The sequence below is a fragment of the Labeo rohita genome, chromosome 5 (assembly GCF_022985175.1).
Source record: "Labeo rohita strain BAU-BD-2019 chromosome 5, IGBB_LRoh.1.0, whole genome shotgun sequence".
In the NCBI taxonomy this organism is placed as follows: Eukaryota; Metazoa; Chordata; class Actinopteri; order Cypriniformes; family Cyprinidae; genus Labeo; species Labeo rohita.
The window spans coordinates 21,661,563-21,682,360 of NC_066873.1; the positions used below are offsets into that span (position 1 = coordinate 21,661,563).

Below are 20,798 nucleotides of genomic sequence, written 5' to 3' on the forward strand. Positions count from 1 at the left end.
GTAAAACTGCTACTTTTTCCAGTGTATTTTGGCCATAATCAGTACATTGCCACTGAAAGCGAGCGTAAGCGGCGCAGCAAAAATAGACTCTGGGCCAAAACGATCGCTGCACTGACGCTTCTGCTCTGCTCTTGCTATGCACTGCCGCGCCGCCACTGCGGGCGGTGTGAATGCTCTCATTTGTTAACACGGGCGCCGAAAAAAATATGCGCTGCTTACGTCCTGCTTACGCGTGCAGTGTGAAACCGGCGTAAGAGACAAAAAAAGTGATATTATTATTATTATTATCATCATTATCAGACAACCCAAACCTGTTTCTTGATTTGAAACAATATAATTCATTAGAACATGCAGAAATTTATTTTTCTATTTAGATATTTATTTTGTTAAGGAAAATTAATGGTCTGGTTTCTACAACTTTCACTTTGGAGCAAAAATCTGACTTTAAACTTGAAATAAATAAAGATTTGCCATTTATCATGATAATTATCGATATCAACTGATATGAAAAAAAATATTGTGATAATTTTTTTGCCCATATCGCCCAGCCCTATGTTAACTATGGCAAAAACAAATCCAATCCGGACAATAACCAAACAAGTAATCAAAAAAGTATGTAACAAATAAAAATAGCTGCATTTACAGTGCAGTAACTGTGTTCAATCTGTCACCAAACAAGACACTATGTGTCTCTTTTTGCAATGACACAAACCAAAATTTACATTCATACTGCAAATCCAAGTGGGCGTGATGAATCAAACTGATAAATGAACCTTACCTTATTTTGGTTTATGGTTTACCTTTGTCAGAACACAAGCATATTGTTTCCTTTTACACTAGCCATGTTTCTATCACCCTGTTTTTATGAACATTTTGAGAATAGTATCTGAAACGAGTGATGGAAATGCCAAATTTAGATAAATAATCTCTTAATTCGTGAAAAAGACTGTACACTCGTTTGAGGAGGTTTTTGTCTTGTGCTGGAAAAAAGTAGTAGTTCAATTCCCGAACAAAAATGTACAGATAATGTACTCACCCAGTTGTCATCCAAGATGTTCATGTCTTTCTTTCTTCAGTCATAAAGAAATTATGTTTTTTGAAAACAATCGGTCCAAAAAAATAAATAAATAAAATTCTATACTTTTTAACCTCAAATGCTCGTCTTGTCTAGCTCTGCGTGTACTGTGCATTCCGGTTCAATACAGTTAGGGTAGGTCGAAAAACTCCCATCCCATTTTCACACTTCAAAACCGTCCTACATTGCTGCAGAAGTACCGACCCAGTGTTTATATAGTGTTTGAGCGAACGTGCAAAGAAGGTCAAAGGCCGTTTACAAAAAACCAGCAATGTAGGACGATTTTGAAGTTGGAGGAGAAAATAAGATGGAAGCAGGGCTGGGCGATATAGTGAATATTAGCGATAAATTTTAACGACAATGTAAAATCTGAAAATATCGTGAATATTGAATATTTCAAATTCAAGCATATTTTCCCCAAAGCACATGCCGAACGTCCAATATTACATCCTTACGTATTGCCGCACAAGAGACGTGAGGTGGGGTGCTCTACATGTCTCTACTACACAAGCTTTCATGAGTGCGGTTGCCACATATCAAGTGATCAAACCCCTGAATCAGAGCTTCGCTGTTACAAGGATACATTTTCTGCCCGGTGTTTTGCTTATTTTAAGCAACCTGGCAACCACGCGCACGAGCGCTGATGATGATCTGAAAACACAGACAATTAAACTGAAGTTTAACAATCAAAATGAAAGTGTCACTCAACCAGTCTGTCTCGACAGTATTGTTTGCGTCTGTGATCACTGAATAAATGCACTTAGGCTAACGTTACTCAACTGCTGTTGTTTCAATAGAGAAACATAGGCTATTTTATTTTAATTACTATTAGGCATTTCACTGTTATAATATTTTTTATTTGTTTTATCAGTTTTCATAATACAGACAGAGAGAGTGCATTCCTGAAATGTTTTCCTCAAAAAACATAATTTTCTTATGACTGAAGAAAGAAAGACATGAACATCTTGGATGACAACAGGGTTAGTACATTATCCGTAAATTTTTGCTCTGGAAGTGAACTTCTCCTTTAATGTGAATAATGGGATTTGAAAGCACATTTGTCTTTATAAATTCTTCCATGCACATCAAAAAAAGTCATGTGACTTTGCACTATGGGATGGCATAACCAGACTAACCAGTGGATCGATCTCGTACAGCATCTGAAATGCTGTTATGGTCATTCCTAAATGCCAGAGAAAAGTCTGTCAAAGTTTTTTCTGTATGTATGCCTCCCAGAACTCTTACATGACTGCGTTCCCGAACAGCAGGCATCACTTCCAAAAGCAATGGCTGCATTTATTGTGTTTTGTCTGCTCGCTCTGAGGCACAAGTAATTTATTAAAATGATTATACTCAGTGGCTTCTCCTACTTTTCATAGTGATATTTAGTGCCAGTTTGTCAGGAAGTGACGATTTGGTTCTTCTTGACTCATTGGATAGAAACAGTGATCATTCGCAAATGTTTTATTTGATATTCCAATTTGCGCATAAGTTAAATGCGCAACTTCGGATGGTAACCCACTACTGTCAAAAAAAAACAAAAGTTTGGAGAACACATGGCTGAATAACTGAATTTTAAGTATAATTTAGTATTGATAAGTGAATAATTTAGTATTGATATTATTACTACTGTCACTATAAACATATGAATTAAAAAAATACATCAACTACTGACATTCACTACTGAAAACTAATTCCTAGCCTTTTCTGTTATTCATTTCATCAACATAGCTTTAAATGGTGCTCCATAAAATATCAACAGCAAGTAAACTCTTGTATACTCTGAAAAAAAAAAAGTTTCTGTATTGTGTAATGTTCAGTGTTGTTCAGGGACGGCCTATTTGAAGTACTGCTATTGTTCAGCAAGCCAAATCCTTCCCAGTCTCTCCTCAGATGACCCAGAATTTGAATGAAAAATAAGAAAAAAAATATCTGAGCCTCTAGGAACACATTATCTTGAAAATGCATTCGCTGATAGCATCTCAAATCTTAATCTAATATTAAAACGCAATACCCGTATCCATCTTCAAATTAGCTTCAAAAGGAAATGGGATTTAATTTCAGTTCAAATCTAGTGTAAATAAAGGCTGTTATTACAGCGAAGAGCGCCAAATTCACATCTGGTCAAAGGTCGGTCTGCAGCGTTCTCGTAACACCGCAACCTCCGATGGCACATCCACTTCTTTTACAACATTTACACAAGCTTGAAAGCAAATCAAAAGCCCCTGACGGTTTCAGGCCTAATATTTTAACCTCTGAGACACAAGAGCATGTTCATTCCCATGGACTTCTTTGTGCAGGGGTCGGCGACTTCAATAGGCCTTCATTAAGAGGAGTTTGCATCAACAGTTAATTATGCAAATGGCCATAACCCCTTCATGCGCTAGCAGGTTCCGGCTAGATCCCTTCACCCTTCATTGCTGCCCCACAAAAAAACAGCCCAAACACTGTACTCCTGAGATATCTAACATACATCCCCCATACAACTCCTACTCAGTGTGCTTTTTCCAACTCTTTCCAAATGCCAAATCAACTCTTGGGGAGGGGGGGGGATCTATAATGGCAGCCATTGTGGCCTCTAAGCCCCAAACAGCCTTTTTCCCATTAAGGACCCTCCGGAAGACTCTTGCTGGGTGCAGTTGAATGCCCCCACCCTCCTCATGGAGAACTGATGGTCTGAACTCATCTGAGGGACCAAAACAGTCAATTAGGCAAAAATGCATGACAACCAATTTTGTCATTGTTTCAGTGATGGTAACGACAGGCCTCACCGGCAGACATCAGATGTCTGTGCTTGTTTCAAAGGCCATGAAGTTAATGAGAATTCACAGGGACACAGTTCTCCACCTTTATTTTCTCATCAACTGTCAGAGTTTGTCTTTCAAACTGCTGAGTTAATGACCATCACTTTTTCTTTTTTCACTAAAGTAGATTTATAATATCCATTTGAATCTGAAACTGTTTAAAATGGTTTGATATCTTAAAAATAGTACATAAATAGAACAGCGGAAGGCACAGGCTATAGAACAACACAGGCTTATCTTGTACGTCTGAAAATACTTCTGGAAGGACATGCGCAGAAATAAATAAATAAATATTACAGATATTACACAGAGATATGTTGCATAAATAAGGGGGATATCCCAAATACAGGGCCTGAACTTTGGCACAGGATTGCAGGTATTGCGCATACTTGTACTCATTCCCACAGGTTCTGTGTTTATAATGCTGGAAATTTCCCCACCCAAAAAATATTTACTGAAGCATGTAGGCTGAATGAGTAAACTGATTCACACAGATTATCAGGTCAAATCAGTCATTTGAAAACTTCCTGTGAGAATGTAATTTCACAAACAGCACCACTTTGTGTACGCACTGTGAGCCGCACACATCATTGGCACGTTTTGCCAAGTTAAACATTCAAGTGATTTTAAACCATTCAAGCACAAAAAGAGGGAAAAGAAAACTCTTACGTGCACTCACTTCCAAAGCATGCACACATGCACTCTTAAACAAGCAAGTAGTGGAGATCGTTTTTGTAGCTTATTACACTTAAATGGCCAAATATACCCTGTTGAAAAAACCAGCATATGCTGGTTAGGTATGTTTTGAAGCATGGCTGCTGGTTTGAGCTGGTCCTTAGCTGGTCCTTAGCTGGTCATGTGCTGGTCTTAAGCAATTAGCTCCTGCTCAGGACCAGCTTAGGACCAGCACATGACCAGTTTAAACCAGCTCATGACCAGCTGGGACCAACAGGGTACACACAAAATTACGTCAATATGTCCGTCTTTGCAAGTATTCTCATACTATAAATACAGTCTGTGCATTAGCTCTTAAAATGACAGTCACACCAATCTAATACACATTGATGTTCAAAAGTTTGGGCATTTTTAATGCTTTTTAAAAAATGTTTTTTTGTGCTAATCAAGGCTGCACTTAAAGGAGAAGTCCACTTCCAGAACAACAATTTACAAATAATTTACTCACCCCCTTGTCATCCAAGATCTTTCTTTCTTCAGTTGTAAGAAATGTTGTTTTTTGAGGAAAACATTTAAGCATTTCTCTCCATATAATGGACTGATATGGTGCCCCGATTTTGAACTTACAAAATGCAGTTTAAATGCGGCTTCAAACGATCCCAAATGCGGTTGTAAACAATCCCAGCCAAGAAAGAAGGGTCTTATCTAGCGAAACAATCTGTTATTTTAATAAAAATAATACAATGTATATACTTTTTAATGCCAAACGCATTATCATCTTGTCTTACTCTGCTTGGACTGCTTGGAAAAAAAGTTTTGTTTGAAGACAATGTGTATCTTTATTTTATCTATTTATTTGGGCTGTTATTTGTAATTAGTTTTTGTTCTTATATTGTTACTTATTTTATTACTATTTACCTAAATTTATTTAGGTAAAATAAAATCAATTCAGAGACTGAAATCAAGTTTCCCCCACGCTTCGTATAAGCTATTACACCACAAAATTCAGTTCAGCTTATTGACATTTATACAGATTCAAAGACTCCTGAGCCGCTGCACAAAGGAACAAAATATATCCAACACAATAAATCAGTGAAAATAATTTTAATAAAGCTCAAAAAGTTGTCAGTTTACACATCTTTTAGGCTACATTCACACTAGTGCATGTTTGTTTTAAAATGCATACCTCAGACAAAATCATAATTTCTATTAATTTTCCACTAATTTACTGACAAGCACTAACCCCTTCCAGTGCTGTCTGCTGGTATGTATAACGTTGTACGCCATCTCTCTTCTGTAATCGCTGTTCTGACTCAGAGGACATAACATAATTCAACATTACATGGCCAAAACACACATTCGACGGTTATTACGAACACTCACTGGTGGTTTAAAATTAATTTTGAGTAAAAGCGGAATATAAATCTTATTTATTGTCTTATGTAGCATCATGCTACAGTGTACACGAATGATCACGTAACGCACAATTTCAGTCGTGTAGTATGGACAGATATCTTTTCTGAAATGCCAGTATGGATGAGGATTGTTTTAATTTTTAATCAAAAACGCACCTGTGTAAACGTAGCTTTATATCTAAGGGGGTTGTACGTTAATGCTTTCACGCTACAGCCTCAGTGTATCCGGTGTAAACTAGCAGGTGTGTTCGACTTTGTCGCGGCTCTGCACAGGATCAAGAGAGCTATAGAGAGCAGACTGCTTCGTATGCTTTCGGATCGCTCTCACAGATGTGCCATGCGAGGATGGTTTGTTGCTGCGTCCACCAAAGCACACGTGCAGCGGAGTTTAAATTTGTTGAACTTTTTCTGCTGCTTCTAGTCGAACACACCTAGTGCTGCAGGCTTATTGGCACACTAACGTTGACAAGATTAACCCCTTAGGTATCGAAGTTTGGTACAGAACGACAAGAGGTTTTTCAATACTCGATGGTTATCGAGGCATTTCGGTCGGTGCCTAAAAAGTATCAAACTCGATACCCAGCCCTAGTCCCTACACAGTGTTCACTGCCCTAAACTCTCTGAGCGCAGAAAAAACACTGAAGTTTACTTCAGTTCGAAACATTCATTCATGGATTTGCACCACGCCACTGCCTGCAGCGTCTTCACACACAGACAAAACTTACTAGAGAAGTTTGACATAATGTACCTCTGTAAATAAATACAATTCAAATTTACATCTCACACACTTTAATGCCTTTTGAACGGAACATATATGCTCCCTTCAATGCGGAATCATGGCAGAATAACCAAATAGAACAAACATCTGAAGTGATAAGAGAAACATACAAAATGCGCAGAACAGGGGTCACGAGGACTGGAACTGAGAATCACTGATTTAAGCAATTAAATAAACTGGGTAATCACAAACTGTACATGATCTACACAACAAAACAACAAACAAACTTACCATCACATACAGTACAATTTCATGTGTTTACATTAAAGAGTAATATTATATAAAATGCCAGTCCATAAAATAAAGTGTTAATATTATTGCAGCACAGAACATGGGCCTCAAAAACAGGGTTCTGTTTTTCTGTTGACCCATACTATGTCTACAGAGAATTCCACAGCCTCTGCAGAGAGAGACCAATCATAAAAGCCCTGTGTTGTTTGCACACCACATTTGTTTCTGGAGCCCCTTTGTTTGTTATTTTATTTTTCTTGATTTTTTTGGACCCCTCGTTTCAAAAACAACAATCTCAACACTTATGTAATAGTAAACTCAAACCAGATTCAGGGACCCCACTGCCAAGCCCACCCATCTCAAGCTGAAAATAATGGCTTTCCCTCAGCATTAAGACATACGTTCAGACACTCCAGTTTGAGTGAAGAACAGGAACACCTGTTTTCAACACATGGCACAAACACAGATTTCAAATCTGAATATGTATAAAAGTCATAATTGTCAGGATGTATTAGGTCTGATTTAATAACTTTTTCAACTACACTGAACTGAAAAGGAACGATTGGCCATGTAGCAGCAAGGTCATTCTGCCACTTAGTGGTCACTATTAAAACACACAATCTATAACACATACAAATGGTATTAATAAAACTCTAAGGGCTTCATACATCAGCAAGTTTATACGCATACTGGAGGGATGAGGGAATAGTTTTACTATCCTGCTGAAGGCAATTAGTGGTGTGGCCCAACGCGTTGATGAACTGAAGCCATTTTGACATTCTGCGTTTCTCATTATTAAGTTGCTTAAGATAAAATGTCCAATAAGTTACTAAAAGTAAATGTGGTTTGTGTTTAAAAGCAGATTAACAGATGCTATTCCTGTTCAGTGCTGTTATTGTTAACTACAATTACAATCATTACAAATTGTTTCATTCGTTAAACTAAAGCTGAAATAAAACAAATAGAGTAAAACTTGCAAAAAAAAAAAAAAAAGGTTTAAACTAAGGCACTAACAATTAAAATAAATATAAAGCTAAATATAAATATTAAAAATAATAAGAATAAAATCACAAAAACTTACTACAAATTAAAATATAATAAAATAAAAGCTAATTCAAAATATTTATGAATACTAACAGTATATAAATAATACTAAAATAACACTGATTTTGTTGATTTGTCAGAATATCCATTAGGCACAATAATATTAGGTGTTTATATATAACTGATAAACTAAAGTTGACAAAAGCATGATTTCCAGAAAAACTCTTCCCTTCAAAGAATGTTTATCTTCAATAAAAACTGAATTATTCTTAGTGAAATGGAAAATACCAACCATAAGTCATACGAAATCTGCCAGATTGAAGAAACAACTGGATTCACTGAAAAGACATATTGAAAGACTTTAGACTTTTCAGATTTTTGTCTCTGGTACAAAACAATCATGTTGCAATCATCAATTTGAAGCTTTTAAAAACTTTCCCTCTCACAGTGTGGCACATCTGCATTTCAATATTTCAACATGGCAAGCTTTACTGATGTACTGATGTATGAATAATACAAAGCGCTAACTGCGGAGGTCTAAAGGGGTCAGAACTAGAATTTTCCAATCCTTACTCATCCACCGGTCAACACATTTGTAAGTGTTTGGCATTCAGGCTTGCCGATTTGGACTGCATCAACAAAAGTGGCTGGAAAGAATATTTCCAGACATCATAAAGAGCCAATTTAACCTAATCTTTGATCTAATATACAAAATAATGTTTTCTGTTAAAAGGGATAGATAACCCACCAAAAAATCTCATAATTTACTCTCATGTTACAAACTTGTATGACTTTTTCTGTGCAACATGAAAGTATTATTCATTCATACAATAGAAGTCAATGGGCTTCAGAACAGTTTGATTACCATATCATACCATACTATAAATATCAATATATTGTTTTTAATCAGTTCTATGCAACAGAATCAGATACAACCTTTTTTTTTGACAAATTAACAAAGTATAGCCCTACAAAGCTATTATCAGACCGTCCAGTTTTTTGCGATTCCGCAATCACTGAATCCAACGCAAAATCAGCAACTTGTTGCTTTTTTTTGTGATCCTGCATAATTTGCCATTTCACCGCAAAATAATAACAAAAATTAAGGTCTCACAAAAAAACCCACTAAATTATAATTATTAACTGAAATATAACTAATTTTACTGAAACTGTAATGTATTATTTTCAAGATACAGACATGCGCACGTGATTGGTGTGTGTGAAACGGTGAATACAAAACTGTCACTGGAGTCGGCCATTGGACCATATAGCCTATTAGGGCTTTGACTGCGATCCGTGATACGTAAGGACCAGGTCAAGACCCCATCATTCAGCATGTGAATTGCAGATTAATTTGCCAATTTACACGTTCAAGCTATTTAAAACCACAAGAAGAATTGAAACAGAACTCAATTCGTTATTTATGTGCTCTTCTTGCATACACCTGAAGCGTGCACAAGCACAGAGACGTGTTTCAGACAGCGTGGCATACCGAGTTGATTCCTCTATCTAGAGGGAGAGAGCCCCTTACTGACCCCCCCCCCCCTCTCTCTCTCCCATTTTGCTTCTTATCTGCTTACCTGTCTACCAAAAAAAAAAGGTTGTGTTTCTGATTATTCTAACTCTGTGTTTCCCAAACATAGTCCTGGAGCTCCCCCAATCTGGAGTGAAGATGGAATGAACTGTGTCAAATAAAGGACACATACACACTGTGCAGTGTTAGGGCTGCTCCAGGACCAGGATTGGCAAACACTGCTTACTTGTCATGTTGCAGCTCTGTCAGCCAGCCTGTGACCTGGAAATGGACACTTTAGTCATCTAAATGCAGCAATGCAAACCAGCTACGCACAGTCATCAGTAACTGACATAAATTTAAAGTGATGATTCAGTGAATCCTATGAATGTGTCTTGATTTGATTTCTCCATCTTAATATCTCATCCTAGCATCCTTTCCTTAAGAGGCTAATCTCAAAAAAAGATATGAGGAAAAGACACAAGAATGCACAATGGCAGAAAATTAGAAAAAACAAAGGCACGCAATTAACACAGGAAACAGGAAGACAAAGTAACAGTAATAAAAAAAACTTCACAATAAAAGTCCACATGATAAAGCAAACACACTGACCACTAGTGGTAAAAGAAACACTGGAATGTTATATTTTTAAAAAAAAGTGATAAATCTGCTTGTTTTGCGGCTTTTAGTGTCAGCGATGTAGTAGTACACTCTTAAAAGATGACAAAATTTACTTTTAGCAGATATATGCAGTTTTTCTTTTCCAGGAAAATGGACCAAAATGTTAACTAAAAATATGATTGATAACATTTAACAAGTCTTTAGCTTCAGACCTTTTTTTCAAAACAAAAGAATAGAAGTTACAGCATAATAAAGACTGTAAATCATCTGTTTCGAAAGTACATTATATTTTAGGTCATAATTAATCAAATGGCACCACCAAGTGGTTCCCAAACAGAAAGTATTTGAGGTTTATTTATACACGTTTTGAATCAATCACAGAATCAATCTGTAATACTTGGACTGGCATTAGATATTGTCTTTATTATTTTACGTAGTTTATACTGTGATTAAGTCCAGATTTAAGTTATAGAGATGCTGTAAATATTAACATAACAATTACAGCTCTCTCTGATATAAGCCTGATTTTACAGATTCTACAAGCATATCATCCAGAGAATTGAACTGTAAAATAATTAAAGGGATAGTTCACCCAAAATTGACTGTCCCATAATGTATTGTTCTCTTGTGGAACACAAAAGAAAATATTTTGAGAAACTGTCTTAGTGATTTTTTTAATAATACAATATAAGTCGATGGCAACCAAAATGGTTTGGTTACCAACATTCTTCAAAATATCTTCTTTTATGTTCAACAGGTTAAAAAAAAAAAAAGTCATACAAGTTTGGAATAATATGAGAGTACATGTTGACAGAATATTCATTTTTGGGTGAACTGCCCCTTTAAAGTCCACTTCCAAAAAAAAGATTCAAGATGTTCATGTCTTTCTTTCTTCAGTTGTAAAGACACTATGTTTTTTGAGGAAAACATTTCTGCATTTTTTTCCATATAATGGACTGGTATGGTGCCCCGATTTTGAACTTCCAAAAGGAGTTTAAATGCGGCTTCAAACGATCCCAAATGCGGTTGTAAATGATCCCAGCGAAGAAGGAAGAAGGGTCTTATCTAGCAAAACAATCTGTTATTTTCATTGAAAAAAAAATACAATTTAAATACTTTTTCATCTCAAACACTTGTCTGGCCTTGTCTGTCTCTCCCTGAACTCTGTGTATTCTGACTCAAGACAGTTGAAAAAGGGTATGTCGAAAACTCGTATTTTCTCCCTCAACTTCAAAAATCATTTCAAAATCATCCTACATCGCTGCAGAAGTACCGACCCAGTCTATTCAAAGTGAACATGCAAAGAAGATCAAACACCCTTAACAAAAAAGGTAAAACAGCGATATAGGATGATTTTCAAGTTGAGGGAGAACATGAGATGGGAGTTTTTCGACATACTGGGATCATTTGAAGCCACGTTTAAACTGCATTTTGGAAGTTCAAAATGAGGGCATCATATCAGTCCATTATATGGAGAAAAAGGCTAAAATGTTTTCCTCAAAAAACATAATTTCTTTATGACTGAAGAAAGAAAGACACGAACATCTTGGATGACATAGGGGTGAGTACATTATATATGAATCTTTGTTTTGGAAGTGGACTTCTCATTTAAGTTGATGTTGAAACCCTGACAATACTGTACTTTTTACTGTTGTTGGGTAGTGATGAAGCTCATTTCATAACATTCCTGTTTCTGATATCAATAAACATACAGGCATAACCAACCAGAAATATACTGCCTAATTACGGCTTTGTGTTTTAGAACAATCTGAGGCAAACATTCTCTAAAAACAACCTTCTCAGAGCCTTCTCAGCAAATCTAATGAATGCAAACATTGCTACTGTCAGTCAAACTATCAGCACAAAGGCCACCTGAAACGGAACAAACGGGCAGTTAACACACGTCTCATTGGTATTCTGTACAGGAAAACTGTGCTCCTAATAACAGCGAACAAAGGTTTACCATCTCATGAATGTTAGAAAAAAAATAAGCAGTTGAAATCTGTCAGTAACAGCTTTGTGTAAACAAGTACATGTCAGACTGACATCAGAACTGAGTAAACACACATGCAGTCACATGTACATGCACATACAGAGGCAAAACTGAGAATGAAGGAGGGTAGGGTACTTAGAGTGAGAGGCCTGACAACCGTTTGCCATGTGCCACATTTTCAGACCAGGACTAAAATAGAAGACATGTGATTTCCCCCTCCATTGCAGTCTTAATAAAGGTCCTATAGAAAATTAATGAGACGCAATAAAACCTTCACCCTCACAAGCACACACGACATTCACGCTGGGCTACACACCTGGTGCTTTCACCCTACTTACTGTGTTGACTGCCATGAAAATGTAAGATCTATAATAAACCTGCATGAATTTCTTTCTTCTGCTGAACACAAAAGAAGATATTTTCAAGAATGTGGGTAACTACACCACACTGTTTTTTCATACTATGGAAGTCAAGAGGGACCAGCAGCTGTTTGATTACCACTATTCTTCAAAATATCTTTTACATGAGTTTAGAACAAACCTTTTTGATTACATATAACAATGATATACAAACTTGCAGTATATTTTAAATGTTGAGTATACTCTTTTATGTCTAAATTTGTGCTGTCAATCAGTTGAAAAAAAAATGTAACTAATTAATCACACATTTTTTTCTGAAATGAATCGCAACTAATGCCACCTAACATTAAAGTTTTTAAATATACTATTACATTGCAATAATTTTACATTCAGTCTTCAAATTAATGTAGAAACAACATAAAGACAATATACTTTTAATATCTGTTTAATGGCATCTTTTTATGACTGAAGGCAAGTATCACTGATACCAATACTACTGATGTCTCTAGGAAATTGTTCTTTTTTCCTAATATTTAACCTTTGACTATATGTAGTGTTGACTATACTAACATTACAGTATAACTGAGAGCTATAAATTGTAACATCTATAAGACTTTAAAAAATAACTTGCTTTTTCAGTTTTTGCATTTTAGTCAGTGTGTGGTGTGTATGTTTGGGCATAAAAAAGATCTACAAAGTTACAAATCTCAAAGTCCACTCCAAAGAGAGATATTTCGTTTTTAAAAAAAATCCCTTTTCAAGAACTACAACAAACTTTGTTTTCCTGATGTTATGTCATCACAATGCGGCCCATTAGAATATCATTAAATAAATCCCTCCTACGGAAATTCGAATGGTTGGGGGGTGGGTAGGGACGAAGTGGGGGATCAGCCTAACTTTAGCGATGCAGCGCGGTGAGCAGCTTCTGAGACACTTCAACAAGCCACAGCGCGGCGGGTATAAACACAAGCATTGACTACAGTATCCAGTAAATCACTTTAATCTAGCTTGCGGAACTTGCTGCTTTGGCTAGGGGCGTGGCAGTACTGAAACACACGCTAAGTTGTTCGACAATCGCAACACAGTGGGACAGCTAATCAATCATAACACATTTTGTTTTTCGGATAGCGGGCCTTCATTAAACCCCGAACTAATCGAGCCATTTGTGCCAGGCTGGGAGAAAGATATTGTAATAATGTAAATTATGTGAAAAATAATGCGTTTACCAAGCATAAGAGCATGTTCTAGAACACCCCCAAAACAAAATTTATAAAAGAGCATAATAGGACCCCTTTAAGTGAACTTAAAACAATCTTTACATAAACCCATTATTTACCAGTGCCCTTAGGAAATACACAGAAATTGAATAAAGTTATTAAACACTTAATACTAAATTAAATATAGAAGAATCCTTAAAGCTACAAAAGTGATTGATTTCCTCTTTTTCGTTTGTTCTCTGATGAACAGACATCACAGCAGCTGGGTTATTACATTATTTGGCTGCTATTACTTTAAGAGCTGCCACTATTGAACATAACGCAGATCTGACATGCATGCTTGTAGTTTCATTCACGCTTTAATATGAAATGATGCAGGCTACAGCGCGCCGGCACATTTGTGCATGCAACTGAAGAGCACGCACTATACACACAGTATAATAGCAGACAGGACAGGAAATTTAGTTTTTACTGACAATTCCCTGTTGGAAAAAAAAAGCATATGCTGGTTAGGTATGTTTTGAAGCATGGCTGGTTCTCAGCTGGTTATGAGCTGGTCTTATGCAACTAGCTCCTGCTCAGGACCAGCTTAGGACCTGCACATGACCAGCTTTAACCAGTTTATGACCAGTGCATGATGACCATATAAACCAGTACATGATGACCATATACATGATAAACCAGCTCATGACACCTAAGCACCAACTTAAAACCAGCTCAAACCAGTGTCAAAAACATACCTAACCAGCATATGCTGGATTTTTCAACGGGGATGGCCTGAAAACATCTCATCTGACCACAGTTCACTGATGTTCTACTGAAGTTCCTCATCACCTGTACCATTTCCGCACTTGTTTGACTAGCGGCTGGTGCTGAAGTAAAGTTGAAGTGTGCGTCTGAAAAGTCTCCCATTTGATGTGATCGTAAAAACGTTCTGCGACTAAATAAACACACTTCTTGTCAAGAAAAAGGAAACAGAAGCAGCAGTTGTGAGTGGGGTGGCCAACCCTAGGCCCATGCCACATTAACTGCGTTAAATATTTTTAAAGCCATTAAACTGGAAAAATTAATCACCTGTGTTAACGCACTAATTTTGACAGCACTAGTCCCTTTAAAACAAAAAAAAATCACTTCTAAAACATAAAAACTTTTGAAGGGTAGTGCATTTCAACAAACTACGTGATAGGATACTAAATAAGATCTACAATATACATAATTTATGTGAGGGTGTGACAATCTTCACCAAAGCAGATCATCACGTACCGACACTGCTGCCAGGTATCACATAAATATTCCTGATCCCACATCCTTTAATGTTAATCACAGGAAGCTTAAAAGACGTAATCCAACAGAAGTTATTTTTTTAAGTGAAACAAAACAACAATACGGCACATCTCAGTAGTAGGTAACTTAAGCTGGAAGACTAGATTAATAGTGAAAGACCACATGTCATAACAAAGAACATGTTACAAGAGAATTAGAGTTTTGTTTTTTTTCTACCATATCAGGTTCCCCTGTGACTTCTAATATAAAAGCACAGAAGTTAACCTGAGGGTTAACTGCCAAAAACACCTGCCACACTACTCCCTGGGGATGAACACACACTTATATTCACCACAGTTTAATTATTTTTGAACTGCAACCAGCTCATGAAAGCTGTCGAGCATAGACTGTGACTACAGCTACTGTCACCATACATGTAGATCTACATACTACTAAAACTACTATAGAGTTCACATTACGTCTGTTGTTGAGTATGATGGTCACCTGTAGCTTCAGGTAGCCTGTTACATTATTACACAACATAATTCCACCAAAATAAGTTTGGACAAACATCCAAATCCATAAAATGCCTGCATAAATTGTACGGCAAAATACGGAGACGTTTGCTCGGCTTACCGTGTAAAAGCCAATCCTACACAGGGCTATTGAGAGCTGAATGTGTTCTGACATCGTCCCCAGCAACAGCGTTACCCCAGACAACAAACAAGCTGAGCCAGAGTAACTGGATGAGGGCAGGAGGAGGACAGCTTTGAAGCGGGAACACAGAAAGACACTATACAAAGAGAATCAATGGTTCTTCTTCAAATGAAAGGATGGAGAAAAGAGGAAACAGTTCTGTTCATTTCCCATTCATAAATAAACAAGAGCTAGGGGTGGGTGAATACTCAAGGAGAGAGAGAGAGAGAGAGAGAGAGAGAGAGAGAGAGAGAGAGAGAGAAAGACAACAACTAAAGGGCATTAGTAGAGCGCAGTCTCAAGAGATTATCAGCTCAGTGACTCGTACTGCAAAATAAAACTCCTAATTGGATTAGTTACTTTTACACACCTACACACAATGAATTACATAGAGCAATAATATTGCAAAAATTTGTAGATGCTGTCGGTGCACTTGAGTTTTACTGAAACATTATATTTTCTGATAAGCTATATGTGTGAACAGACCTCTCTTCCTTCTACTAAGAAAGGAAGTGCTAATGATCAAAATGACGATAACTGTCTTCCTCAGTGAGAAAAAAATTTAGAAATAGAGTTAGAAAAGTGCAAGCTGAAAGTTATCATTATCACAGCATGCTACTGGTGTGTCTAAATAATATGCAGTTTAATTAAGGTCTTGAATATAAATGTTCACAATTATGTGAACATAAATTTGACTGGAGTCTTTTCATTCAAATAAATATTTAATAAGGGTAAGGCAAGGCAAGGCAGTTTTATTTCTAAAGCACACTTAAAACAGCGACTGCTGACCAAAGTGCTGTACAATAAAAACATAACTTCATAAAAACATATACCGACAACATAAAATAGTCAAAGAATTAAACAAAATTGAAAAATAAAACATCCCCAACAGAATAAAAATAAAATAAAAATAAAATAAAATAAAATAAAATAAAATAAAATAAAATAAAATAAAATAGAAACAAATTAAAGAATAAAAGAAAGAATAAAGATAGGTTTTAAGATGAGATCTGAAACTTTCAATATCTGGAGACAGCCTAATATATGCTGGTAAGTCATTCCACAATCTAAAGGCGGCAATCGAAAAGGTTCTCCTTTTAATTTCAGACAAGACTGAGGCACAGAGAGCATCATGCTATTAGAAAACCATAAAGTTCTAGCGAAGTTTCTAGGGAGAAGGAGATCTGTAATATATTCAGGAGCTTGACCGTGTAATCCTATGGAACGGTGAACGGTATCTATTTGACATCTAGCAGAATCGAATTTATCATCCTTCCAAACAATTTGAGATCAGCTTTATACACAAATTTACAGTATGCACTATTAAGTTTGGGGTTAGTAATTTAAAATACGTGCTGCTCATATGATCTTTCATTAAATAAATAATATTTCTTATTATCAATCAGCATATTAGAATGATTTCTGAAAGAGTTTTAGATAAAGTGAACAAATGTGTAAATGTGGATCATGTTGCTGTTATTAACGGGTATTTTAAATTATTATAATATTTGATTTTTTTTTAAATAAACAAATGCAGCCTTGCTGAGCAAGAGACTTCCTTTTATAAACATCTTGCCAAACCCAAACTTTTGAACAAGCATACAAATTCAAAGACCAAAGCCATAAACAAACTGTAATCCAGGCCTATTTAACTGATGTGTTCAGCCAGTCTGACATTTTCAGTGGCCCTTTGTTACCAATTAACTATAGCAAAACAAATGTCCAGCACAGGGGTGCACATAAGTTTTGTTGTACCCTGGAGATTTTGTTTGGTCCTCACACTGCACATAGTGTGACCCATTATAATATAACTATGAAAACAAAATAATAATAGTGATAATAACATTGTTGCACTTTATAGGTTTACTTGTTTTTTTGTTTGTTTGTTTTTTAATAAAAACAAAATAATAAAGTGTGATAATACTAGTATATTTAAAATAAAAAGGGAGTATTAAATAAAAATACAATTATTTTATAGAACAGTTTAAAGTTTACTTTTTAATTATTTATTTAGTTATTTTTAATATGAATGTTCATAATTTTCAAACTTAAAATCAGCAAGCTTTTGTTTTGTCACGTTGAAGTAAGTATATCAGTGAATAAAATGTCACAGTTTTGCTTTGTACTTGAAAACGGCAGTGCATTTTTTTATTTTGGTCATGCATGTGCACCAGCACAGTACTTATGTGCACCTAGGCACAGCAACTATATGTACTCATAATAAACAACCACAAGGTGGCAGCATAGATTTATCATTCATACCTTTTTGTAAACTGTCACACTTCACAGAATAAAAACTTTAAGGTAAAACTTTAAATATCCTTTTATACCTAAATAAAATATACCAATATACCAATTCTTTTTTATTTCTTTTATGTCTACTACTTTGCTGCTCAAGTGCTGCTCATAATATATGTATTATTAATATTATTATAATGCTAAAAAAAAACTTTGTGTTGCACAGTATTTTTACCAGAACTGTTATACTTTTTTCCAAAATACTTTTGATATTGTGTTCTTGCGGAATAAAATTTAATGTCTTGAAAAAAGCCTTAAATAAAAAATGTAATAAAAGAAAATAGTGTAGTAGTAAAATTAATGTATTTAACAACATAATGTGTCATGCTTGTACAAACTACAATCCTACAGTAATACGAAGATATCAGTTCTCTTTGGCTGCTCTAAAAATGGTCCGCCCCGTCCCCCAGAAACCTAAGCAGAGGACTGTCTTTTAATAGCTTTGGTTGGTTCAACCGGCATTGCGCTACTTCACATCCACTAAACAAAAAGCAAAGGGAACCTCTGCACCCCGTGCCATGGCAGGAGAGGGGATCACTATTACCCACTGGATATCAAGTCCTGCGCGTTACCAGGAACACTTCAAAGCCAGGAATCTCTCTGAATGCACTGAAGATCATAAACTGTTTGCCCTGCCAGGACCTGAATGCCTGCCGGTTAAAATGGACACCGAGGGGGCTCAAGCAGACAGTGAGGACGAGGATTCAGGAGAGCCATTATTTCAAGTCCTGCTGGACGTGACTCAGTTTAAACCAGAAGACATACTCATACAGGTCTTTGAGGGGTGGCTGCTGATCAGAGGTCGGCACGGGGTGAGGATGGAAGAGCATGGGTTTGTGTCGCGGAGTTTCACCAGACAGTATCCGCTACCTGACCGTCACCTCCAAGCAGGGGACCTCAAAGCCATGCTGTGTCATGATGGGATACTAGTGGTGGAGACCAAGGACCGATGGTGGCCGGCGTGTGATTAGGAAAACACAATGACTTAACACCACTTATCATGACATGAACAAACATGGGCTGTATTAGTTTTATGTTTTTGTTGTGATCAGTAAGCCGGCAAAGCAATCACATTCTTTGCTGTTGTATGACAGTTTCACTTTTTTTTTTTGCATGTTCCCAGATGTTTAATATTCAGCTTGACTGCCTGCCTAATGCCTAATCTGTTTAAATGTGTACATATAGAAGCTAAAGCAAAATCGCCATCAAGTACATAACAGTTCCCTTGCAAGAATGTGATTATGCTTTCTGATGACATCTCAATATGTCATTCTGCAAGCACGTTTGTCAGCATGCCAATACCATAACACAACAGTACTGTATTAAGAATTTTTTTGACAAACCTGTTTAGTACACAAAGTATTCACCAGCGGGCATGATCTCATAATACTGTTTAAAAAAGTAACTTATATGTATTCTTCAATTAAATAAGATATAATGTTTTATGTCTGTGTCATACATTTTAATCGCACAGATAAAAATAAAGCGTCTTAAAAGTCGATAATGAAAGAGTTTCATAAGAGATTCACCTACAGCGATATCATAATCGTGAACTATTTGTCTTTTGAATCGGATCTTTCAGTGAATCGGAATCGAACAGTTCACCAATCGCTCTAAACGAATCTGACTGAATCGACAACCAGAATCTATTTTGGCTATGACCAATTTGCGATTGAGTCGACATAGACAGAACATCTAAGGCTAAGGTTGGAAACAAATAGTATTTCCGTTGTTATTAGTTTTGGACAGGAACAGTATTTTACGCTACGAAATAAAATTGTTGTTTTGTTTAAAAGATACGGAACGCTGTGCTAAAACGAGTCGCGCTTAAATCAAACACAAGTGTTACCTGAACATTTCATCTTACCAAACTAATATTTGTACTTTAGACAAAATTAAAGAATAATAGGATTACTAATGTTTGATAAACAATATAACTTACCACAACATCGCCTTCTTGGAGAATCTCAACGGTCGTCACATTCTGCCTGAAAAGATGAATTCCCCTCACAGAATCGCGCGCGCGGGTAAATCAAACAGGAAGTGACGTAATAGCGAATGTTTACTGGGAAAGGTGTTTGGTTAATTAAAATTATGTATCGGAACGAAAAAAGTTACGGTACTAACCTTTTAACAACATCACAAATTCAATCAGGAAAAAATATAACAAAAAAATAGTTTGCTTTGTTTCGATCGGAAGGATTAAGATGTAAAATTAATATCTAGTAGTAAAAATGTTATAAATATAAAACGTCCTGGAAACATGTTTACAACTTCATTGTATGACAGTGTTATCAATTCACATACAAAACAGCGCTGGTTTAAATAGCATTTTAAAGCTTGCAAAACTATTTCATCCAAGAGATGAAGTTTAGTATTGTTTAATGTAATGCAAATCACATATACTAGCAGACAAACGTTTTTTAACATTAAGATTTTTAATGTTTTTTTTTTTTAAAGAAGTCTCTTGCTCACCAAGCCTGCATTTATTTGATCCAAAATACTGAAAAAGCAGTAAATATCTTTAAATAATTAAATAATAATTTAAATATTTAATATTTAAATACACTTTAAATAACTGCTTTTTATTTGAACATATTTTAAAATGTAATTTATTCCTGTGATTTCAAAGCTGAATTTTTAGCATCATTACACATCACATGATCCTTTAGAAATCATTCTAATATTCTGATTTGCTGCTGAAACCATTTATTATTATTATTATTATTATTATTATTATTATATTGAAAACAGCTGAGTATATTTTTTTTCAGGTTTCTTTGATAATTAGAAAGTTTAGAAGAACAGCATTTATC

At 35.8% G+C, this 20,798-nt stretch overlaps 2 protein-coding genes across 6 annotated transcripts in view; one reads left to right on the forward strand and one right to left on the reverse strand.

Moving 5' to 3' along the window:
* arl15a (ADP-ribosylation factor-like 15a) overlaps positions 1–20,158 on the reverse strand; it is a 130,330-nt gene extending 110,172 nt beyond the window's left edge. For 2 of the 5 annotated variants that reach the window (XM_051110333.1, XM_051110328.1), the window contains exon 1: positions 15,625–15,839. In XM_051110333.1, coding sequence (XP_050966290.1) covers positions 15,625–15,678 — 54 coding nt within the window. In that variant the 5' untranslated portion in view covers positions 15,679–15,839. Of the gene's footprint in view, positions 1–1,036; positions 1,067–1,658; positions 1,727–8,314; positions 8,361–15,624; positions 15,840–19,924 lie in introns of those variants that run through there. The other 3 variants (XM_051110329.1, XM_051110330.1, XM_051110332.1) reach the window with 3 other exon arrangements.
* On the forward strand, positions 18,419–19,833 carry hspb3 (heat shock protein, alpha-crystallin-related, b3). The gene has a single exon (XM_051110334.1). It carries the CDS (start codon positions 18,501–18,503, stop codon positions 18,951–18,953), a length of 453 nt encoding a protein of 150 aa, XP_050966291.1. The 5' UTR covers positions 18,419–18,500; the 3' UTR covers positions 18,954–19,833.
* Positions 20,159–20,798: the final 640 nt, after the last annotated feature.

Excerpts from the sequence above, each read along its gene's own strand:
- hspb3 (XM_051110334.1), top strand. The coding sequence starts at position 18,501 with ATGGCAGGAGAGGGGATCACTATTACCCACTGGATATCAAGTCCTGCG.